Source organism: Acomys russatus, chromosome 26 (assembly GCF_903995435.1).
Source record: "Acomys russatus chromosome 26, mAcoRus1.1, whole genome shotgun sequence".
NCBI classification, from domain to species: Eukaryota; Metazoa; Chordata; class Mammalia; order Rodentia; family Muridae; genus Acomys; species Acomys russatus.
Genome location: NC_067162.1, coordinates 10,410,259 through 10,434,937, shown reverse-complemented (window position 1 = coordinate 10,434,937; position 24,679 = coordinate 10,410,259). Strand labels below are relative to the sequence as shown.

The 24,679-nt window shown below is 51.2% G+C and overlaps 1 protein-coding gene across 2 annotated transcripts; it reads right to left on the bottom strand.

Moving 5' to 3' along the window:
* Window positions 1–1,048: 1,048 nt before the first annotated feature.
* Prkaca (protein kinase cAMP-activated catalytic subunit alpha) lies at window positions 1,049–24,382 on the bottom strand. 2 transcript variants are annotated; one of them, XM_051168693.1, is made up of 10 exons: window positions 24,235–24,382; window positions 16,251–16,312; window positions 15,765–15,893; window positions 9,588–9,686; window positions 8,355–8,437; window positions 6,097–6,223; window positions 5,914–6,009; window positions 5,662–5,784; window positions 1,749–1,913; window positions 1,049–1,382 (listed from the first exon to the last, which is right to left on the bottom strand). In XM_051168693.1, exons 1-10 carry the CDS (start codon window positions 24,278–24,280, stop codon window positions 1,257–1,259), a joined length of 1,056 nt encoding a protein of 351 aa, XP_051024650.1. In that variant the 5' UTR covers window positions 24,281–24,382; the 3' UTR covers window positions 1,049–1,256. The 2 variants fall into 2 exon arrangements, with proteins under 2 accessions (XP_051024650.1, XP_051024651.1); XM_051168694.1 differs by lacking the exon at window positions 24,235–24,382 and adding an exon at window positions 19,976–20,012.
* Between the last annotated feature and the right edge of the window lie 297 nt (window positions 24,383–24,679).

Here is a 24,679-nt window from a genome sequence, read left to right as displayed (position 1 = left end):
GGCCTCTCGGTCCCGGACTAGACGAAGTAGGGGTGGGACCCGATTTGAGGACCCAGAACTCAGGGTCAAAGGACAGTTTGCCCACCCCACCCCTCCTCTCTCTGGCAGGGCGGAGGAAGTGCAGGAATTCCAGCTAAACCCGGTTTCTTCAGGGTCCCGAGGCCAGGGTCTCCTGAGCCTGGACGCTGAGGTCCGAAATTTTCTTTCTACATCCTGAGGGTGTGATCGAAGTCGGGAATACCAGCGACACTTTTATTTTAAAACAAAACTTTATTGGTAATAGTTTTCAAATATGTTTACAACAGCACACTGTTCAAGAGGAAGTCTCATCCTTCGAAGCACACAGGTTGAACGGCCCCCCTCGCCCACCCGGGGCCCCCCCACCCAGGCCTGAGAGCTCCTCCTTTTGGGGAGAAGTTACAAGAGGGATAAACACAGGGGTAAATGGGATAATTTCCCCAGTAGCTCCCCACCTTTCTATTGAGAGAAAAGCACAATCAGACTTGGGGGTGCAGTGAGTGGGGATGGACAGCTGACAGCTAAGCTAGAAGTGAGGCGCCCATGATGGGAGGGGCTGATGCACGGAAGAATTGGCATGAGACCCCTGGAAAAGGGGGCTGGGAGGCTAGCAGCTCAGGGCAAGGTTCAAAGCCCAGTTCCTTCCTTGACAGAGTCAGTTGGCTACCCCGGTCTCATCAGGATGGATTTGGGGGGGTAAGGGGGGTTGGGAGGGTGGGACAGTTTGGAGGATGGGAGGCACTGGTGGAACTTAATTTAAATGAAGATTTAAAAAAACAAAACAAAACCGAAAAACCCTACTAGTAAGCAGCCCTCTGTACATTGTCACTAAAATCTCCCTTTCCAAGTAGGACTGCATGGAAGGCTGGCTTTTCTGTCATCTTTAGTGTCCAGTGCTGGGGTGGGGGTGGAGGCTGAATTTGGGCCCCTCTTTCTGTACCCTGCCCCTGGATACACCAGCAAGGCTGGGTGTGACTGGAGCTAAGACATTCATTGAAAACAGGCAGAGAAGTGTGGGGGAGAATGGAGAATGGGGGAGCAGCTGATGTTACCCCTTCCCCAATACCTGGCTTTCCTGCTCTCCTTAACCCTGGGGGCGTGGAGTGGGTGTTAAATTAGATGCATGGAACTCTAGGGCCCTCTGGCTGTTCGATCCAACCCTCCCACCCCCAAATCGGAAAAAAGAATAGAAAGAAAAAGAAAAAAAGAAAGAAAACCCATGGGGCACAAGCACACCCCTAAAACTCAGTAAACTCCTTGCCACATTTCTCATTGATGGAGACCCGGATCTCTTCCTCCTCATAGTCGTCAAAGTTACTCGTGTCCCCGGGGCCTTTAAACTTTGGTATGAAGGGAGCTTCCACCTGGAGAGGGATCAAGAACCAACCAGAGCTTATTAGCTGACCTCACCACCATTACAACAATAAAAATGAATGGCTTAACATTCAGAAGACACATGCTGTGACCCAGGCCTGTGCTCAACATTAGGGTATAGTGTATTCTTTGCAACCCAACTCACCAAATATTCCCAGAGAGAATTTCCAGCAGAAGGCCAGGAAGTGGCTAGAATACATCTAGCTTCCCATGCATAGTCACTTACTAGCTCCAGAAAGCTTTTTGTTGTTTAATCCGAAGATTAATGGGCCGTTTATAAGATCCTATCCCTAACTGCTGACCTTTCCCCATGACCTTTCCCCAACTTTGGGCATGCTGGGGAGGAAGCAGCCCACCTTTCTCTGATAGATGGCAATCCAGTCAGTCGTGGCAAACCACTTGTGGTTCTTGATGTCATTGACCCCATTCTTGAGGTTTCCAAAGCGCTTGGTGAGATCCACCTGCAGAAGGTTCCGTAGCAGGTCCTTCAAGTCAGAACTGAAGTGGGAAGGAAACCGCACCTGGAGGGGTTGTAGATAAAGTGGGGTGCTGTTCACAGACTTAGAGGGTCTAGAATGCCTTTTCCATTTTTGACACAAGACCTCCCCCACCGCCATCCCCAGACAAGGTTTCTCTGTGTAACCACGGCTGTCCTGGAACTTTCCGTAGACCAAGCTGTCTTTAACCTCAGATCCACCTGCCTCTGCCTCGCAAAGGGCTAGGATTAAATGCATGCACCACCATATCAGTTGAGACAGGATATTAATGTGTAGCTCACACTGGCCATAAATACATGCTCCTGTCTCCTAGCCTGAGTGCTAGAACTACAGGTATGCTGTGGCTGGATGGTACCTGTTCTAACAGTCCTACAGGGAGAATCTGCTAAGATGGTTTGTGGGGTGGGGCAGTGGTGGCCCATAAGTTTGAGGCCAGACCGGTCTACAGAGTGAATTCCAGGACACCCAAGACTGTTCTTTAGAGAAACCCTGGTGTGTGTGTGTGTAAACAAACAAAGAAAACAAACAAACAAACAAACAAACAAAAAAAGGGAAAAAGGGGCGGGGCTTGTTGGAGTGTGGCGGCTCCTGGCCTAAAATCCCAGCACTCAGGCAAAGGTGGGTAGATCTCTGTGATGTGAGTTTATATGTCAAGATCAGCCAAGGCTAAATAATAAGACCTTGTCTTGGGGGAAAAAAAAAAAAAAAAAAAAAAAAAAAAAAGATGGCTCATTGCTGGGTCAATGGATGGCTCTGCCCCTTGCAGAGGACCTAGGTTTGATTCCCAGAACCCACTTGGTGGATCACAACCACCTGTAACTCCATTCCTAGGGGATCCAATCAATGCCTTTGGCCTCTAAGGTTACCTGCACTCATGTGTACACACCTACATGCAGACACACAATAAAAAGATAAAGTAGGTAAAAACATAAACAGAGCTGGCTTGTTGGAGCTAGTGTTATAGTTCTGCGGCAGGTCAGTAGCTCAGCACACACAGGACTCTCTGCCTGTAGGCCCCAGTGGCCATGCAAACAAAAAAATGTATGTTGCGTCCCCTCTGGGTTTGCTGGCTTGGAAATTCTAGGTAAGGCCTGAGAACCTACTACCCCAAGGCCACAGGAGAGGAACTGCAGGGAGGTTCTGTGTGGGGACTGTTGACTTGTGATGCACCCTCAGCTGCAGTTCTTCAGGCAGCTCTCTGACTGGGGTCTGAGGGCATCGGAGATAAGGCTACTTCATCACTCTGGGTAAAATGACTTGACCGTCCCTCCAGGACCAGTAGCAGTCTCCCAGTCATGCCCCTCCAGAGGCTCTTGTACGCCCCTGTATGCAGCCTCTGGATTTATACTTAAAAGAGCTGGCTTCTAGGAGCCAGAGGTGGTGGCACACGCCTGTCATTCCTGCACTTGGAAGGCTAGTACAAGAAGGTCGAGTGCCAGGGCTACATATTGAGACCCTGTTGTAAATCAATCAATCAGTCAAACAAAGAAACAAACAAACAATTAAAAAAAAGAAAGAAAGAAAGAAAGAAAGAAAGAAAGAAAGAAAGAAAGAAATGGCTCAGCAGGTAAAGGTACTTGTTGCCAAGTCTAATAATCTTAAGTTTGATACCCAAGTCCCACATGGTAGGAGAACTGACTCCTGAAAGTTGTCCTTGACTCACTTACGCTGACACAGTGCCACAAACACAATGAATAGATGGAAGGAGCAGGAGGAGGAGGAGGAAGTGGAGGAGGAGCAGGAGCAGGAGGAGGAGGAGGAGGGCAGAAAACAGAGTAAAGAAGAGGAGGAAAGGAAGAAAGGGAAGGCAGGCTAGCAAGAAAAACAGACCAGAAGAACAAAGACAAAAAGAAAACCAACTGGTGCCTCTAGGCCCTTCTTGTGCTGTGTGACCTTGGCCAGGGTCCTTAACCTCTCTCGGCCTGCACTGGCCTCAATGACATGGGGCAGATACCCAGGGTTCTTGACAAGATAACACAGTCAGGGCCCGTGGGAACTGTAAACTGCTACAAAGAGGATTCTACTTGGCCATGTGTGGTGGCCCATGCCTGTTCACCCAGGACTTGAGAGGCAGCAGCAGGACCTAGAGTTCAAGGCTAACCTTGATTACTGTGGAATTAGAGTCCAACCCTGGAATCTGTTTCCAAAACAACAAAATGCCCAATAACAAAAGGGAATTAATTCGCTCTCTTCCTCCTCAGAATCTTCTACAGAGATTTTTGCACCTTCTCGGCCACCATCTTGGACATTTCAATTTTTCATTTTGTGTTTCTTCTGAATGACATTCTGTAACAGCTCTCAAAATCTTTTTCTCTAATCTCACAACAATCCTCCTGCCTCAGCCTTCTGAATTTGAGGATAAATAGCACCTACAAAGCCTCATTCGTTTAATCCCAGCAGAAGCAGGCAAATCTTTGTGAGTTTGCTATCAACCTGGTCTACAAAGTAAATTCTACATTAGCCATCACTACAAAGCAAGGCCTTGTCTAAAAAAAAAAAAAAAGTGATAGGAGGCACTCATATTCCACTCCTAGGTGATGGTAAGTATGTGACCAGCCCTGAGGACCACACACAGAGTAGGTGTCTTCTTACAACCTCCCAGAAAGGCACATGGCTGGTTCCCTTATTTCCAGATGGGACAAAAGAGGCTCCAAGAAGCAAAGTGATTTTTGTCTCAATGTCACCCAATAGTTTGTTGCAGGATTGCGGTTTGGGGAGGGGCAGTGCCCACAACTGCTTGAACCATGTATGGAGTCTTGCAGCCAACCAGTGGTTCTTGTCAAAGATGCTGAAGCAGGTGAGGTGAGGTGAGGTGGGGTTGCTGAAGGCAGAGCTGTGATTCTTAGCCTCACTCCCGCCCCTACTGAGGCATCCACTTACTTCCCATGGTGCAATCTCAGACCAACTGCACTCCCTTTCTGTACCTCAGTTTCCTCACTTTTCCTACAGGAGTGCCATTTCTTCAGGGCATGGCTAACGGATGGCTAACGGATGACCCGGGGTGAGGACAAGACAGTCCTCCTGAAAGGTACACTGCTGGGCCTGTCTTTGTTATGAGAAACGGTTTTACTCTGTAGCCCAGGGTGGTCTGGAACTCATGGCAATGCTCCTGCTTTAGATTTCTGAAAAGTGCTGAAACTATAGGCCTATACTGTCATGCCAGCTAACTAAGGAGGCTCTGTCTCTGCAAAGGGTATACAGCTGCAGGTGTGCCCACAGCAGGGTGAGGCTTGCTGGTGTGGCTAGGACCAACACCCGGGAACCGAATGCATTTGTTCCTCTGGTTTGGTGTCAGGGCAGCACATTCTGTAACCAGAGAGTTGATGTGATCAGCTTCCTGACATGCTTAGGAATTCAGTACTGTCGGCTATGAGATACTCTCCAAAGCACTGTCTCTCGCAAGTGCGTGCGTGAGAGTGTGTGTGTGTGTCTGTGTGGTGTAGGGTGTGTGTATGCACTGTTGGAGTATCCATGCCAGACCACTGCTCTACCACTGAGACACACCCCTATTCCTCATCACTGTGGAATCAGGGCAAGTGCTCTACAGCGGAGCCACACACCCAAGTCCTTGATTTCTCTGAGTTTCACTATTTAGCCCATGCTATCCTGGAAGTCTCTATGTGGCCCAGGCTGGCCTCGAACTTGAGATCCTCCTGCCTCAGGCTCCTGAGTGTTAGGACCTCAGGTTTGTGGCTGCACACTCAGCCTGGTGGGGACATATGGAAGGCTGTTTTGGTCCCTTCTGGGGCTGAACTCTATATCCTGGCCTCACCTTCCCAGAGACGATTTTCTCGTAGATCTGGATAGGCTGGTCGGCGAAGAAGGGCGGGTAACCAGCAGCCATCTCGTAGATGAGGACCCCGAGGGCCCACCAGTCCACAGCCTTGTTGTAGCCCTAGAGCAAGATGGGGGGCCATTCGATGAGGCAAGAAGTGAAGAGAGGGAGATGAGTCCTCAGGGGCAGGGCAGGCTAGTGAGGTGGAGCAGGCCCCTCAGGGGTGGGACAGGCTGGTGAGGTGCCTACTTTGCTCAGGATAATCTCGGGGGCCAAGTACTCAGGGGTCCCACACAAGGTCCAAGTACGGCCTTTCACACGCTTGGCAAAACCGAAGTCTGTCACCTGTAGGCACAAGAACGGGCAGTAGGTAGGGAGAAGGGCTGCAGGCTTCAGCTGTGCCCGGGAGTGCCCGCCCCCGGCCGCGGGCACCTGAATGTAGCCCTGCTGGTCGATGAGAAGGTTTTCGGGCTTCAGGTCCCGGTAGATGAGGTCCAGGGAGTGCAGATACTCAAAGGTCAGGACGATCTGCGCCGCGTAGAAACGGGCATGGGGCTCACTGGTGGGACAAGCCAGGAGGGGGGGGTGTGGGTAAACACGACCACATCCCCAAGTGGCCCAACACGTGGGTCTGAGAACTCACAGAGCAACACACCCCATGTCTAGCTAATCAAAATGTAGATTCAGGCTGGACGTGATACTGTACACCAGTGATCCCAGCTATGTGGGAAGCTGAGGCATGGGATTGCATGAGCCCAGGATTCCAAGGACAACCTGAGTAACATACAAAGACTCAAACTCTACTGCAAAAACTGGGGAGCCTGACATGGTGGCACATATCTGTCACCATAGCATTCTAGGAGGCAGAGGCAGAAGGACTGTAGGTCTGAGGCCAGCCTGGGCTACATTGTGAGTTCCAAGCCAGCCCAGACTACATAGTGAGATCCTGTGTCAAAAACAAAACAAACAAACAACAACAAGAACAAAATCAAGCACCCATCTCCCCCAATCTGAGATATACAAGTCTATTCCAAACTCAGGTAAACAAACTTGGGCTGGACAGCTCAGAAGGGACAGTTACCTTACTCAAGAACGTGGCTCAATAGAATTTTGTCTGATAATCAGAGTTTTGGAAGAAAGTAACCAGGGTACATACAAGTGTCAAAACAAACCCCACCCTGCCAGGCATGATGACTGGGCTGAACCCCAGCACTCCAGAGTCCTTTGAGTTCTAGGCCAGCCTGGTTTACATGGTAAGCCCCAGGTTAGCCAAAGTTACATAAAACAAACCAAACAACAACAAAAATAACCCCAGCCACCTTACAGGTTTGGTCATCAAGGACTTCTGGTCTTGTTTGTTTTTGTATGTTTTGTATGTTAGGCAAAGCTGAAGTTCACAAAAAGACAAAAAGACAACTTTTAGAGTTTAAGGAGAAACTCCAAGGGGGAGGGGAGCTGTGACTCTCAGCAGCTGCCCAGAGAAAAGTGAAGGAAAAAGAGGAAAGGCACACTGTTTGAGTTACTAGCTAGGAAGGCAGCCACACAGCAGCAGGCACTGGCTGGGGAGGGGGACTTTAAAGGGAAAAGAAGTACTGGAAAAACTGTACTCTGGGTCTAGCCAGCATCGGAAAGATAGGGACACAAAAGAAAAGGGCAGGTTGCCCCTTCCTGGCTCAGGCAAGCCTCAAGATGGCGCCTCACGTTTTGATTTTGTTTTGAAGGCAGTTGCTTGTTTTTGACACAGGGGCTTTCAGTGAAGTCTGGGCTGGTCTCAGATGCCTGATTGGCCTGCCTCTCCTGCCTCGCCATCCTGAGTGTGGGATTAGAGGTGCATTACCACCACACTTGACAAGACACTTGGATTTTATATTTATTTTACAAATAAATATTTATTTATTTAGTCAGGTGGCAATGGCGCACACCTTTAATCCTAGCAGAGGCAGGTGGATCTCTGAGTTCGTAGGCCAGCCTGGCCTACAGACTGAGCTCTAGGACAGCCAAGGCTGCATAGAGAAACCCTGTCTTGAAAATCAACCAACCCCCCAAAATATCCAACAACAATAACCCCCATATATATAGTTGTCAAATAACATTAGCATAAAAATTGAAACTATATAAAATTATCCACTAATTAAAAAAAATATTTCTAGGTGCAGTGGTGGGCTCCTGTGATTCCAGAAAGCTGAGGAAAGAGAATTGAGTCTGCCAAGGAGTTGAAGGTTAGCCTTGGCTACATAGTGTGACCTCATTCCCCACCCCCCTTTCTGTGCTGGAGTTTGTATAATACCACTGAGCTCCACCCCAGTCATGTCAATTCAAATTTTGACCCCTAAGTCACCATGACGGGGGTCACTCAGCTTGGCTGACTGAAACATTACAAATTGCTTAGCATAACAAGAACAAAAACCCATAGGACTCAGTGTGGTGACAGATGCTTGTCACCATCAGCATTCCGAAGGAAGGAACAGGAGGATCTTGAGCCAAAGACCAGCTTCGGTTACATAGCAAGACCCCATCAACATATGCACATGCACATGCGCGCGCGCACGCGCGCGCGCACACACACACACACACACCAAAATCTGACTGGGACCCAATGCGATCACTTTCCATTTCTATGCAGACGGGGCTTGCACATGTCCCTAGAAGGTTTCTTTGGCGGCCCTGGGGCAGCAGGGACACCCACTTACCTGAACCTTCCAATCCGTCGTAAGTGGGAGAACATCTCTCCACCAGGCACATATTCCATGACCATGTACAAGTTTGAGTTGTCCTGTGGGAGGCAAAGCAAGTCAAGGCCCCATCCCCAGGCACTGGGCCTAGCTTAAGACCACAGTGGCCTGGAGGGGCAAGCAGTGAGAGCTCAGTGGCAGCCGGCTTCCCAGAGGTCCAGGTGTCAAGCACCAGGAGTTAGTTGCCTGCTCTCTGGGAGCAGGAGGAGGTAAGGGGAGGAAGCGAGGACGTGTCCAGGGGCCAGCTGCAGGTCTGCGGTGGCTACTGTGTCAAGCTTCAGTTTCAGCATTTGCCAAACAGGCGACAGAATTTGCAGGACCCAAAACAAAAATGTGTGGGGCAAGATGGCACAAGGGTAAAGTCTCGGCTACTGAGGAGGGCAAAGGCTTTGAGACCAGCCTGGCTTATAGAAGAAGAAGAAAATATGAGCTTTGTTAAAAACAAAACAAGAAGTATTATAGGTTGCTGGAGAGATAGCTCAACTGTCACCAGCTCACAACCTAAAGTACAGTGTGGCTCAACTTTAGAGTACTTGGCCTACCACATAGCAAGCCCTGGGTCCCATCCCTAATACTGTAAGAAACAAAACAAAACCTGATGGGCCATGGTGGTATACACATGTGATCTCAGCACTCAGGAAGCTGAGGCAGGAGAATAGTGGAGTCTAGACCAGCCTGTAATCTATAGTGAGAAAACCAAACAGAAACTAAGAACCGCAGTTCAGCTCCTGCACGGTCCCCAGAGACCGCTTGTTCTGACTGGTGTTCCCACAGGTCCTTATGCACCTGCAGGAACTCTTCACTTGAGGGCTGCACTGGTCCCATTTTGCAGATGAGAAAAGTAAGGTTCAGTGTGGCCAGTGCCTCTCCTGCAGGACGATGCACACGGAAGGCACAGTGGGAAGCCTGGTGGCAGTTGGTGCCCCCGGGATGGGTCAGGGTGGTGGTTCTGAGGGAGGCCATTCAGGCTGGGCGAGGTACCCAGTGTTACTGACCTAGCACTCGGCTAACTGAAGACCTGAACCAGAGGTGCCCAGGCCCCAGTCCACCCTGGTTTTGGGCATTCATCCTCCATGGCTCTTCTTCCTTGAAAAGTGGATGGCCCCAGCTCTGGGGAGATCAGGAGGCTGTGCCCAGCAGTGGGCTAGGAACTACCCTCCACCCTCCGCAAGCCAAGGCCGTGGCCCTTACCTTGAAGGAGAATTCAAGTTTGACCAGGAACGGGAAGTTGACGGCCTGCAGGATGCGCTTCTCATTTAGCGTGTGCTCGATCTGCTTCAGCTTCACCACCTGAGGCAGACAAGGGCTGTGAGAGGCCTCGCCCTCTGCCTGCTCAGAGCCAGGGCCATGGTGGTCAGGACCATTTCTTCAGCCATAATGGTCCAGAGCCCCACACTTTGGCAAGTGCTGAGAGTTGAGGGTCCTCGCATGACACACAGATTAGACCACAGGACATGTGCATAGAAGCCCACAGACCAAAGGAATTGGAGCAGAGCGTGGAGAGGGAGCCTGGGACCTAGAGATGTCCAGATCAGGCACCTGGAAAAATCTGGAAAGTGGAGAGAACTGGAGTAGGCTGCCTGCAAGAGTAGGAGACTCAGCTGACACCAGAGAGGCTCCAAAAGGCATGGAGGCTTAAAAGTCAGCTTCCCTTTTTCAGGGAAGCATTTTTATCTTGTGTGGTGCTGGGCATGGAACTCAGGGCCTTTCATGTGCTAGACTAGCTCTCTATTGCTGAGCAACATTCCTAGGCCTTTTAAAACTTTACATTTATTTATATCTATGTTGGGGGCACCTGTGCATGCTAAGGCATGTGGAGGATGCTAAGGCATGTGGAGGTCAGAGAACACGCTGGGGAAGTCTGTCCCCCTTTTACCACATGAATCCTGGTGGTCAAATTCAGGTTGCCAGGCTTGGGGCAGCTTCACCTGCTGGCCCATGTTGCCAGCCCCATGCCAGGAACCTTCAAGCACACTTGGAACAACTGTGACAGGGGAATCTTTCCTGCTTTTACACCTTTTCTTGCCTCTGCATGGATTTGTAAGTGTAAGATGATCTGGGTCTGGGCCAGGCATGGTGGCGCACGCCTTTAATTCCAGCACTCAGGAGGCAGAGGCAGGTGGATCGCTGTGAGTTCGAGGCCAGCCTGGACTAAAAAGCAACTACAGGACAGCCAAGGCTAACACAGAGAGATCCTGTCTCGAAAAACCTAAAAAAAAAAAAAAAAAAAAAAAAAAATCTGGGTTTGGTATGCATGGAGGCAGGAGAAAGATCTGGGGTTTAAGAACAAATCTGGTGGGGCTGGAGAGATGGCTCAGAGGTTAAGGTTAAGGAAGACTGCTCTTCCAGAGGTTCCTGAGTTCAATTCCCAGCAACTACAAGGTGGCTCACAACCATCTATAATGTGATCTGATGCATACTGTATACATAATAAAGAAATCTTTTTAAAAAAAAGAACAAATCTGGCTACACAAAGGCACTAACTAGCCTAGGCTACAAGAGAGCCTATCTCAAAATACACACACACAAACACACACACACAACACAACACACACCCCAAAAGTAAAATATACTGCATTCCAAAGCTTCTTAAAATGGAAAAAAAGCACAGAATGTTTCACTGGGCAGAGGTGCACGTCTGTAACTGCAGCATTTGGGAAGACCTCAAGTTTGAGGGCAGCCTGGGCTACACATATCAAGATCTTGTCTTAAAAACAAGGATGTCAAGTCTGACCTGAGTCTGATGATCTGGGTTTAATCTCCAGACCCCATATGGTAGGAGGAGAGAACCAAGTCCTGAAAGTTGTCCCCTGGTCTCTACATGTGTGCTGTGGCTCTCACCAACCCCCCAATTAAAGACGCAATGAAAACAAAGCAAGCAGCAGCAGTGGCAACAACCCAGCCTGATGCGGTAGTGCATGCCATAAGTCCTAGCACTTAGGAGGCAAGAGAATTAGGAATTCAGGGCTATCCTCCGCTACATAGAGTCTGATACTAGGGTTTTGACTGATGAGACTCTGTCTCAAAACCAAGCAACCTTTACATACACTGGCAGCACAGAAATGCCTGCCACAGACCCACCGTGTTAACTGTAAAACACGGCTAAAATAAATCCCAGGGCTGGATGAAGCCCAGTGGTGCAGCACTTGCTTAACATGTGTGAGGCCTTGAGTTCTCGCCACGGCAGCTGGAGGGCAAAAGAGTTTCACCTGTTTCTTCACACTCTTTCCCCCCGCCCCCCCAGACAGGGTTTCTCTGTGTAGCCCTGGCTGTCCTGGACTCGCTTTGTAGACCAGGCTGGCCTTGAATTTACAGAGATCCACCTGCTTCTGCCTCCCTGAGTGCTGAGATTACAGGCGTGGGCCATCATGCCCAGTTCTTCATACATTTTTGATGGGATGACTAGAAAGTGCAGGAATTCCCCATAGGCTGTGAGGTAGCTCAGTGGTAGAGTAAGCACCTAGAGTGTGACAGGCCCAGAGCTGATTTCCAGTACCACACAAAACCTGAAATAAAGTCTGGTAAAAAGAAATTCTGTGGGGCTGGAGAGATGGCTCAGTGGTTAAGAGCGCTGCCTGCTCTTCCAAAGGTCCTGAGTTCAATTCCCAGCAACCACATGGTGGCTCACAGCCATCTGTAATGTTATCTGGTGTCCTCTTCTGGCCTACAGGTGTATATGCAGTCAGAACACTGTATACATAATAAATAAATAAATAAATCTTAAAAAAAAAAAAAAAAAAAAAAAGAAATTCTGTGACTCATGCTGCGTTTCTGTTGGTGGCACTGCTCTATAGCTGTGTCAGCATCAAAGCAGGGTCAGAAATCATCATGAGTCTGCACAGGTGGCTTAGTGGCTAAAAAAGAAGTGTGAACTCTTCTTGCCGAAGACTAGAGTTTGATTCCCAGCACCCATGTCAGGTGGCTCACAAACGCCCATAACTCTAGCTCCTGGGGGATCCAATGCACAGCCGTAATGGGTACCTACAAATATACTCAACAGACACACATACAGATACACTGACAGACAGACACACACAATTTTAAGAAAAATCTTTATGGGAGGGATGGCTCAGTTGGCAAAGTGCATGAAGACTTGAGTTCAGATCCCCGGCGCCCATGTAAAAAGCCAGGTTTCATGGTGTGTGCATCTGTAAGCCCGGCACCAGTATGGTGGACACAGGTGGATGCCTGGTGCTTTTGGCTGGCCAGCCTCACTCCAAGTTCAGTGAGATAAAGTGAAGAGCTGGGAATGGTCACACATGCCTTTACAGAAGGCAGAGGATGGCAGACCTTGTGACTTTGAGACCAGCCTGGTTTATAGAGTGAATTCCAGGACAGCCAGGGCTACAGGGAAGAAGTCTGTCTCAATAATAGTAAATAGTAACAACAACAACAATAATAATAGTAACAGTAATAATAATAAATACGGGTGATAATGTGGAAATTACAGATCTTAGATCTCTGGCCTGTACATGTACATGCAAACATACAGACACTTACTCACGCATACACAGTCATTATAAAAAGCTGCCTATAGTGGCACACACCCATCACCCCAGTACTCTGAGGAGGATCAAGTTTGAAACAAGTCTGAGCTACACAGTGAAACTCCATTTCCAAACAATTTTTTGTTGTTGTTGTTGAGACAAGGCCTCATATAGCCCAGGATAACAATGAACCTGCCTTGAGGATGACCTTGAATTTCCCAGCCTGCCTCCACCTCCCCTCCTGGCTGCTATGATGTTCCACCACAGAACTTTAGTTGTTGTTGTTATTTGTATTTTTTCTTTTTCTAGATAAGAGTTTCCCCATCTAGCCCTGGCTGTCCTGAAACTCACTCTGTAGACCAGGCTGGCCTTGAACTCAAGAGATTCGCCTGTCTCTGCCTCCTGAGTGCTGGTTCTAAAGGTGTGCGCCACCACGCCTGGCTCCTACCACATAGTTTTGTGCTTGTGTGTCTGTGTCTGTACATGTGTATACATGGAGAAGATGAAAGCTGACAGTGAGAAGCTTCCTCAATCATTCTCCATCTCCTTTTTTTTTTTCTTTTTAAGAAAATCTTGGGACTGGAGGGGCTAGAGAGATGGCTCAGAGGTTAAGAGCACTGACTGCTCTTCCAGAGGCCCTGAGTTCAATTCCCAGCAACCACATGGTAGCTCACAACCATCTATAATGGGATCTGATGCCTTCTTTGGGCATGCAGGCACACATGCAGGCAGAACATTTTATATGTAATAAATAAATAAATCTTTTTTTAAAAAAAAAGAAAGAAAGAAAATCTTGGGGCTGGAGAGATGGTTCAGTGGTTAAAGAGCACTGGCTGCTCTTCCACAGGTCCTGAATTCAAGTCCCAGCAACCACATGGTGCTCACAGCCATCTATAATGAGATCTGGTGCCCTCTTCTGGCCTGCAGGTGTACATGCAGATAGAGCACTCATATACATTAAATAAATAAATAAATATTTTTTAAAAAGAAAAAAAGAGGAGAAGAGGCTGGAGAGATGGCTCAGCTCTGTCTGCTGAGTTCAATTCCCAGCAACCACGTGGTGCCTCACAACCATCTATACCCTCTAATGCCCTCCTCTGGCACACAAATAGAGCACTCTTATACATAAAATAAATAAAATCCTTTAAAAAAGAAAATAAAGAAAAGAAAAAAAAGAAAACCTGCGTTCGTGAGCACGGGTGTGTGCATCCGTGGTGCATGTGTGGTGATCAGAGGACAACCTTGGGTGTATGTCTTTACGGTCCATCTTGTCTGCTGCTGCATGTGACAGGGTGGCTGTGCCTGAGCTCCCAGGGACTCTGCTGTCTCTGCTCTGTCTCACAGGAGGAATACTGATTCAGACGAGTGCTGTTTTGCGAGGCTTTGTGTGCCCTCTGGGGATTGAACTCAGGTCTTCATGTTTGCCTGAGAGGTGACTCATCCGCTAAGCTATCTCTTCAGCCTTACAACGCACTCTATTTATTTTCTTTAAATTCACTTATTTTGTGTGGGGGGGGAGGGGTGGATGCTTGTGCCATGACACACTTGTAGAGGTCAGAGGACAACTCACAGGAGTGCTTCTCGCCTTCTACAGTGTGAATTCTGTGGACTTACCTCAGGTCATCATGCTGGTGGCAAATAAGTGCCTTTAACTCACTGCGTCATCTCTCCAGTCCCATCTATGCCTCTTTCTCATTTTGAGGCAGGGTCTTTCACTAAACTTGGAGCTGGTTATGCTTGTTGGCCAACAAGGTACACACGCACACACACACACACACACACACACAGACTAAAATTAATACTTTTTAAAGAACTTTTGTGAGCTGGGAGAGGTGGCACACACCTTTATTTCCAGCACTCAGGAGGCAGAGGCAGGTGGATCGCTGTGAGTTCGAGGCCAGCCTGGTCTACAAAGTGGGTCCAGGACAGCCAAGATAACATAGAGAAACTCTGTCTCGAAAAAAAAAAAAAAAAAAAAAAAAAAAAAAGAAAGAAAGAAAGAAAAGAAAAAACCAAATAAGAAAGGAGAGAGGGCTAGAGAGATGGCTCAGAGGTTAAGGGTGCTGGCTGCTCTTCCAGAGGTCCTGAGTTCAATTCCCAGCAACCACATGTGGCTCATGAGCATCTACAATATGATCTGATGCCCTCTCCTGGTATGCAGGTGTACATGAAGATAGAGTGTGAGCACTGGGCGCGCATGTGCGCATATACACACACATTAAAGAGAGACTGAAAACACACACACACAAAAGGAACTTCTGTGTAAACCTTATTTTCTCCAGAAGACCCTGACCTCCTCTGTCCAGCTGTGTGTTGACCACGGGGCTGAACTTGTGGGGGGCACAGACCCCTCTCAGCCTTAGCTCTGACAGACTGTGAAGGATCGGGGATATTACACTACTGAGTAGAGATGGCAAGGCCTGCAAAGCTCCAGCCTGTGTGTGCAGCAACGCTGCTTGCACAGAACCTCACAGCCTTTTCTACATTCATTTTTCACAGAGATGAGGGTGGAACCTAGGGCCCAGAGAATGCTGCCCGAGCACCCAGCCTCTGAGCTGCACCCCAGCGGGTCCACAGTAAACTACCAGTGGATGACTTACAACACTTAAGACGCACACACGTCCCTTCACTCTCACGAACTCAGCACAGCATTTTGCATATGGCAAGGCCAAGTTGTTACTGGACCTTTCTAGAATCTGAGGTGCAGGGGAGGTTTGCTTGGCTAATTTACAGTGGACCGTGTCTATGTTCTTGTGCAGCCCCTGGAGCTGGCCGTAGACTGGTGACTGAGTGGGCAGGAAAGCGGTGTGGGCGGCGGCGGCGGGCCAGGCATGGGTCTGGGTGGGCAGAGACGGGAGAGGCTGGCAGCCGCTCACCTTACCTTCTGTTTGTCCAAGATCTTCATGGCATAGTGGTTCCCGCTCTCTTTATGCTTCACGAGCATCACGCGCCCAAAGGAGCCGGTGCCGAGGGTCTTGATCCTATCAAACTGATCCAACTGGGCTGTGTTCTGTGGGCAAGGATGGGAGGGGTTAGAGCACCTCCCTGCTGCCTTCTGAGCTGGGGAGTCCCCTATGTCACCAGCAGAGGGGGCTCTGGGGAGTGGGTGGAGATGATGACCCAGGGGACATTCTTCCAGGCAGGGTGGCAGGGGCCAGATCCGGCCCTGGCCTGGGGCCCAGGAGCTGCTGGCAGCCGCATGGGGTGCAGGGGCTGCCAGGTGCAAGGGTACAGTGGGGTGGGAGCCTGGGGATGAGAAGCAGGGGTCACTGTGGGCATGTTACAAGAGAATGCGGCAGGACTGGGTAGGGCACGGTGACAGAGCTGGGGATTGTCCCCTGGGTACTGCTCACTCTGAGGTGCTCACCTGAGAAGGGCTCTCCCATTTTTTCAGGAAATCTTCCTTCGCTTTGGCTAGGAACTCTTTCACTGAGGGAGAGAGAGGAACGTTAGGTGAGGGGTCCTTACTTCATGGCACATCAAGTTTTTCTACTCTGGTGGAAAATGGGGTACAGATGCTTCAAGACAGAATCTTTTAACAGTGTCTTTCGGGGGATCCTAGAGGCAACTAGGGGACACTTGACTGGGCCTGGTGCCCGCGTATCCCATTAATTACAGACGTGGTTCTCAGATTCTGGTAGTACCTGAATAGGGTTTGTGGAGACTCAGGCACACGGGCCAGCCCACCTCGCTCTCCCCAGCACTAACAGACATTCCTTGGCCAGGGTTGTGCCAGCTGAGGTATTAATAGCCTCTGATCTGGCTGCTCCTCTGGTGAGGCCAGGCCTTGGTGGATTCCTGTAGGGCTAGTATAGCAGGCGCCCTTGGGGGGGCCTCAGCTGTCACCTTGGCTCCCCCGCCTGGCTCGGTGCCTGCCTATGCTGAGGGGAGAACTCTCACTCCTGAACTGCTTCTTCGGGTACCTCCCTTCAGGCACACTTCTCCCTGGCGCCTGCAGCATCCTGAGCCAGCAGCTTGGTTCCTAACGTAGAAGCTGTCCCTGGTGACTGGCTGGGACACCCATTTCATCCCCATGCTCGACAACCTTCCTTCCGTCTATTTTAACCACTTAACAGCTCAGGAAAAGGAGGCCTGAAGACAGTTCACTGGTGTGTGTGGTTACAGAGAGGCACACTGAAGTGGGGGACAAGGCTTCAGGAAGGGAAACTCGACTCTGTCTGGGTCCTGATGAGCTGTGCGACTTTGGATAACTGATGCCATCTCTCTGGGTCTCAGTGTTCCACAGCAGCAAATGGGGTTAAAGGGTGGCAGTGGGGAGTTCATCATAATTCCACCCTGGCAAACAGGACTGGGACAGAAATGCCGGCCACTCTCTGTGAGGGTTAATCCTAGTTGGCAACTTAACTCTATCTGGAATCAACTGCAGCCCCAGCAGCTGGGCATACCGATGAGAGGTTAGGGGTTTTTCTTGATTAGATTAACTGAGGTCGGAAGACCTCCGTAAGTCTGGGCCACCCTGACTGGGGCAGCTCACAGCAAAGGACAGGGAAGAAGGAAGCTCTCGCCTTTGGCCTGCCTGCCCTGGTGGACTGGCAAGTTCACTTGTCCTGTTGCTGAGGCCTTCCTTTGCTGGCTTTAGAACCTACTTCTTCAGAAATCTATACTGTTCAGGAACCTTCCAAAACTAGATTGGGTCTGCTGACGCTGGCACATCCAGTCTTGGGACTGAACAAGTCAACCCACAGACTGTGAGCCACTCTAACACGTCCCAGGCATCTCATTCTATCAGCCTGCTCTGTTAGAGAGCTAAGACCCTTACTCTCTCTTGAGTTTCGTTTCTTTTTTCTTTTTCTTTTCTTCTTCTTCTCTTTTCCTTTTTCTTTTCTGAGACAGGGCCTCTCTCTCTACATAGCCCTGGCTGTCCTGGAACTCATTACGTAGACCAGATTAGCCTCAAACTCACAGAGATCTGCCTGCCTCTGTCTCTGTCTCTCGAGTACTAGGATTAAAAGTTGTGCCACCACATCCAGCTCCTCTCTTGATGTTCTGAGACAGGGTCTTACACTGCAGCCGGTATGACAGGGAACTCACTATGTAGCAGTCCCCTGACTCAGGTTCCCCAGTATTGGGATGGGTATGAGCCACTACACGCAGACATTTGGGGTCAGGCACAGGGGCGCAGTGCCAGGAGGAGCAGGCTTGGAGTAATGGCACAAACTTACAGTATCAAGATCTGAGGTAGGATTTTGAGTTCAAGGCCAGCTTAGGATATCTAGCAAGAGCCTACACTGAAAGAATACGGGACCGCAGCTGAAGCTCAATGGTAGAGCACTTGCCAGTTCGCACAAGGCCCAGGATCTATCCGCTGCATGACCACACCAAGCACTACACTGGGCTGCAATCCCAGAATTCGAAGGCTAACGCAGAAGGATCTCAAGATCAAGGCAGGCCTCTCAAAACCAAACACAGGAGGTGGCGGTAGGGCAACGAGAACAAGTACCTAACCCAGGAACCCCGCACTCACCTGCTGCCTGCCTCTCCCAGCACAGTATGCTATGGGGGCTAGATAACATGAGGCAACCTGGGGCCCATCAGTTCCCAACCAGGAATCAGGGTGCTGGCTGAGGCTTTAGTCCCCAGAGGGTGTAGCGCAGGTAACCCAGGAAACGGACAGTCAGATGGGCCCAGAGAAACAGCTGCAGCCACAGCTGAAAGGTGACATTGCCCTCACACTCACTACTTCCAGACCCCACATCCATCCCAGGCAGCCCTGGGATCTAGCTGCAATCTCCTCTTTGATGGAGTAACCAGTGCCTCTTGGTAAGGTCTGGGGGTTGGGAAGGAGCTGGTTGCCACGGAAGCATTTAAAGGCGCCTGCTCCAGGCTGGCCGAGGTCTGCAGAGGCTCTCCTTGGCAGCGGGAGGTGGGAAGATTCTCTAGAGGGTGTCCCTCTGGCTGGCCTGCCCTTCCAAGGATGCCCAAGGCTCCCAGAATGTCTTTTCCAGTGCTGCAGGCTGCATGAGGTCCATGCCCAGAGAACTGCCCATGGGCAGAAGCGAAGGAGTTAAGGCCCAGGCCCAGGCAACAGGTGCCAGCTCCCCAGAGGTTAAAGAAAGCCCCAGAGCTTGTTAATTGGCTGAAAGAACAGCTGGAGAGGAAGGCCAGGGTGGGGAACAGTGGCAAAAGCCACCTTATCTTTTCTGAGTTTCCTTTTACTATGGTGTCCCCAACTCCTGCTACCCTGAGAGAAATGGGCACATCTGGTTCTCTCTGTCTTGTTCCTCCACAGGGATGGAGAGGGGAACGGTGTCCTGGGATGTCCTTGGCCTCTGTCAAACCTTGCCCTGTGCTTGGCTCTGTTCTCAGCCATGAAAGTCCAAACCGGAAATGAATGGCTAAACTTGGGTGGGGGAGGGGAAGGTAGCTTTAATCATCTTCCTTCTTTCCAGGCTCCCCAAAGCTGAAAACTCTATAGCAGCTTTCCTGGGGCTGCCTGGCACCCAAGACCCCTGCTGGCAACAGGAAGTGGACAGGAGGGTAGCGCAGCAGCTGCCAGCCTGTGCAGCCTGCAGCCCACCTCTCTCCTCTGTAAGGGAAGGGTGCCTTTGGCCTCCATTCTCTGGATTTGACGTGCTGAAAAAACTCCAGACACCTCTAGGAAGGCCAGTGCCATAGCAAGACATGGGAATGTCAGCTATGGGGTAAGAGCAGCAGGCAAGAATGCACTGAGTCACACCTCTAGTTTGAGGGGATCCCCCAACATTAGGTCCCCTGTCTCTTGGGCAGGGTTCAGGGTACCAAGCTGTACTATACCCGGGTCTAAGGTGGTTCAATCTTCATTTTGGGTTGAACCCCCAAAACTGAGTGGGACTACTCCATGCCCCAGTCTGAGCCCGAGCCTCACTCTGGGTAGACAATCTGCTTTGGTCTGAAATGGACCATCATGCCTCTGCTCTTCCTTCTCACCCCGAGCCCAGGATGTTAGGAAGGGAGGGGTTTCAAGGGATAACCAAGGATCCACAGACTCCCTCTCTCCACCTGCTCCCCTAAACCCCTATCGCAGCCCCCTCCCTGACTTAAGGGGCAGACAGTGTCTAAGAAGTTGCTATAGCAACAGGGCTCGGGCCTCACCATCGTTGGAGCTGGAAGCCATCACTCAGTCTTTCTCAGGGCACTAGCACTACGGTGGCTGGGAAGCCTCATAAGATCTGCTGCATCAGTTTGGCTGCCAGTCCTCAGGGGCCCTGCCTGTAGAGGGAGCCAGGGAGTTTTAGGGTAGGAACAGGAAGAGAAACTCAACCTGCAGACTAATGGGTGCAGGGGAGGGGCTGATAGAACCCTTCAAACTTCTGTTGGCCTGACTGGGCAAAAGGCAAAGCTGCCTGGGAGGACCCTCTTGGGCACCCATACAACTGCCGACGATAGCAAGAGTTTGACCCTTTTGAGCCTCTATAGGATGTTAGGAGGCAACAATTCTTTCCATCCATCAACGTCCCGAGGCTGCTTCTCTCCCCCAGTGAGTGTATCGGCTTGTCTTGGGGACTTGTTTGGGGTTCCCTTTTACCACTCCAGCCACTTTTCCTGTGTGTCAGTTCCCTGGGGTATGTACTAGCTGTGCCCTGAGTCCCATTTGGCTGTTAGTGCTGGGAGCCTCCTGGGGTTAGACCTTCCGCTCTGTCCTCTAGGCTTCTCACCCTGAACCCTGTCAACATCTGTGTCATTTTAGGGTGCAGTCTCCTTTTATCTGATTCTATACTGGGCTGCTTCTAGATTCTTCCCTCTTTCTTGGTCAAGGAGACAGCATACCCTGCCCCACCTGGGCAATGCAATGGCAGTGCAGTGGGCTTGCAAGAAGCCTGCTTGGTCAACCCCGGAAGGCTCAGGCATCTTCCCGACCCCAGTGGGGCAGCCATGGGGCAGCTGAGATGTAGGTGTCCCCTGCAGGCTGGTGTGGCTACTGCCCCAGGCCTGCTTAAAAGACAGTAGCCAGCTTTCCTTCCTCCTCCAAGCAGCAGCTTCCCAGGCTGGGGCGCTTCCTTTCTCTCCTTGTTCCTCTCTAGGGGCCGGGGGATGTCTCCAAAGTCTGACTAGATCTCAGGGACAGAACACAAAGTTCTGGGGATGTTTCAATACCCAGTTATGTATTTAAATGGGGTTAACATAGAGCCTCACACATGCCATGCAAGTACCATGCCCCGGAACGGTGTCTCCAGCTCTTATTTATTTATTTTGAGACAGCTTCTCACTCATTACACTGTCTAAACTATCTCAGAATTTAAGACTCTCTTGCTCTAGCCTCCCAAGTAGCTGGGATGATGAGCTTGTACCAGAGATTATAAAAAGCCTAGCAGTCTCAGACTGCAATAGCCTAGGACCCATGAACAAAGAGTGAGTCAAGTTTTGTTTTGGTTTTTCCAGGCAAGGTTTCTCCGTGTAGCCTTGGCTGTCCTGGACTCACTTTTGTAGACCGGGCTGGTCTCGAACTCACAGCGATCCGCCTGCCTCTGCCTCCAGAGTGCTGGGATTAAAAGCATGTGCCACCAGGCCCCAGCCCAAGTTTTTATTTTTTTAAGGTTGTGTCTCCTTTGTGGCCCAGGTTGGCTTCAAACTCAGGTCTTTCTCAGTCCCTCTCTTGTTTGTTACAGGTTTGAGATACTGTGCCTTTTATCTTTACTTTTTTTTTACATGCATTGTGTGCGTACACACACACTTTTTTTTTTTGTTTTTTCAGACAGGGTTTCTCTGTGTAGCCCTGGCTGTCCTGGGCTCACTCTGTAGACCGGGCTGGTCTTGAACTCACAGGGATCCACCTGCCTCTGCTTCCCTGAGTGCTGGGATTACAGGCGAGTGCCACCACACTGGCTGTACACACATTTCTGTGGAAGTCAGAGACAGCCTGCTGGGGTCAGCTCTCTCCTCTCAACGTGTGGGTCCCAGGGAGACCGTTCCGCTGACAGGCTTGGCAGCAAACAGCTCTACCTGCTGAGCCATCTTAATAGACACAGGGTTTGTTTGTATTTTGATACAAGGTCTTGCTGTTACCCAAGCTGGCCTTTAACTTTTGGGCTCAAACAACCCTTCTGCCTCAGAGTCTTGAGTTGCTGCTAGTGCCAATGTACTATTAGGCAGGGTTTGGTGTTTTTATTGTTTTATTTTAAATCATTTTAAGTTAAGAAAATATGACTGGGGTTTAATTCCTGCAGGTGCAGCTTAAGAAATGTCTGCACTGAAGGTTGGGCGCGGCAGCGCGCAACTTTAACGCCAGCACTCGGGAAACAGAGACAGGCAGCTCTCTGTGAATTTGAGGTTAGCCTGGTCTACACATTGAGTTCCAGGCCAGGTGGAACTGTATATAGAGAGCCTGCGTCATAAAACCAAAACACAAGACTGAGTTGAAACATTCTGGGGTCCAGATGAGCTGCTGGTAGACACCTGGGTGTGAATCCTGCCTGCACGGTGCCATCTGTGTCAAACTCGAGATGGGCAAAAATCACCCTAGAAGGAGGAATGTCTATGGAGACCACTTAACTCCGCCCTCCTGCATGGTCGAGCTGCAGATGGGTTTCATCCTGAGGGTGCGTTCCTGAGCAGCTGGCCAGCACAGAGACTCACTTCTGTTTCCTGGGATCGGCCCTCCTCTATGGCTCCTAGCTCCTGCTGTAAGTGTCTGATATACTTACAGCTTTCCTAGCAGTATGTCTGAACTTTCAAGGGGGCCACTGCAATATATGGGCCACGGTGTGGGGCGTCACCTGCCAATGGCACGCTGGCCCTTCCCCTCCTGTCCAGGGCCCCTCCAAGCTCAAGGCCAAGACCTTTTTGGGCACTACCCACCTGCTCCTCTGTCATCAAGCCCTCAACTACAAGCACTTGCCTCTCCATCACCCGCCCATCGGTGAAATGCCAGGCCTCTTAAGGCTGCTCTGCTGGGCTGAGCTCTGCTGTTTGGGGGGGGGGGGGGGGGAGGGAGGGGCAGAAAGTTCTTGGGCTTCGGTGGCATTCTGGGGACTCAGACACTGAGAAGGGCAGAGCTGATCACAGCCTCCTCTTTGGGAGGTCTGACTACTTCTGGGTAACTGGAAGGGATTCTCAGCTGCGGTTCAGTTTTAGCTTGGAGTTACACCACTTTAAGAGATGGAAGTATTGGGGACAGAGCACAAGGCCTTTTCTGAAAGGACCTCAAATGCAGAATCACCTTCTTTGCCAGGCTGGAAAAATTCAGCATGTTTAGGAGTAGGTTGAGCCCTCTGTACACAAAGAATCTGTCTGTCTTCAGCAAACCAAGTTCATTAGCTGTCACCTACTGCTGGGTGGCACTACCCTCACTTTTGCAATTCCTCTTTCTGACCATCCCAATCCAAGTCGAATGAGCCCTTGCTAACTTGACATTTCATCCTCAGCCTCAGACCAGGAGAAATGAAGCAGCCCCAGGGACTGGGTGAATGACAGAACCGCAGTTGTGAAACGACCATTTATTGAGGGGCCTTCCAAGGAACCCAGACCTCAGGGCAAGCCAGGGGATGGGAGGGTGCTCTGCCGCTCTCCCTCACTCACAACCCAAGAAAGGGGACAGACGCAATGGCTCTGAGGGAGACCGGCTCGAACTTGGATCTGGAAGCGCACAAGCAGCTCTCTAGGTTCATAAGCAGTCTGCCACCCCAGCCAGGGCCAAACGAACATCGCACGGAGGAGGCAGAGTGACAGGATGAGAGGGGCAGAGGGACCCAGAAAGATCTTGTCCTCCATGCCAAGTGACACAGAAGGGAAAAAACAATGCAGGAGGTGGCCCTGGGAAATGCTCACGGGGGGCGGGGGGGGGGTAAGGGGGTCTTGGAGGTGGGGGCTGTGGTTAGGTGAATCCGGCAGGGGTAGGAGAAAGATGGCGGGGGCTGGAGGGGGAGGGGTGTGGTCACCAAGTGGCCAAGGTTCCTGCAGGATAGACCCCACAACACTTCCAAGACAGCCAAGAGCCTGGATCAGGGTCAGTCATTGGGGCGCTGTGAGGGAAAAGGTGAGTGACGAAGTGTGTGTGTGGGGCGGGGGGGGGGATTAGAATCTGGGAAAAGGGACTAAGAGAGGAGGGGGTGGGGTGGTGACAGGGCCCCATCTGGGGCCCCGGCGGTCATACATGCAATGGTTGGCAGTGACAGCTGGGTGGGGGGGCACGGCCTTTGCAGTGGGGGATGGTCGGCCCTGGGCACGGGGCCCTTCCGGGGGCAAGGGGTACCTCTGCGGTGCTCGGACCCCAGCGTGGACAGGCGGCGGGCAGGGGTGCAGGCAGACAGGATGGCGGGGGAGGGGGGGGCTCATGGGGGAGGGGCCATGCAATGATGAGCAGAGCGCGGGCAGGCCGCACGCAAGCGAGATCAGGGTGACGGCTGGGCACTCACCGCTCTCCTGCTCGCTGCCCTTCTTGGCGGCGGCGGCGTTGCCCATCGCGGCGGCGTCGCGGCCGGGGCCGGTCCCGGAGCTGCGACGCGGCGGGTGCTCAGGCGGCCAGCGGCCCGGGAGCGCGCTCGGCAGCAGAGGCGGCGGCCCCTGGGGCTGGCTGCGCTGGCTGCGGCGCCACGACCCCCGCCCAGCCCCTGCTTCCCGCGTCTCTCTGCGCCCGCCCGCGGGGGAGCCTCTGCCCAAGTCCTCTGTCTGTGACGCCCCCGCAGCAGGCCGCCGATTGGCTCAGGACTCCCTGACTGACAGCCCCACGCCACTGTCCATTGGCCCTCCGGAACCCTCCCGCGCCATCATAGGCTCCCGGGTGCGTGACGCGGCTGCGAACGTTCGGCCACTCACGGGCGCGTGAGGCCGCAGTCGGGCGGGCGAACGCACGTGATTGGC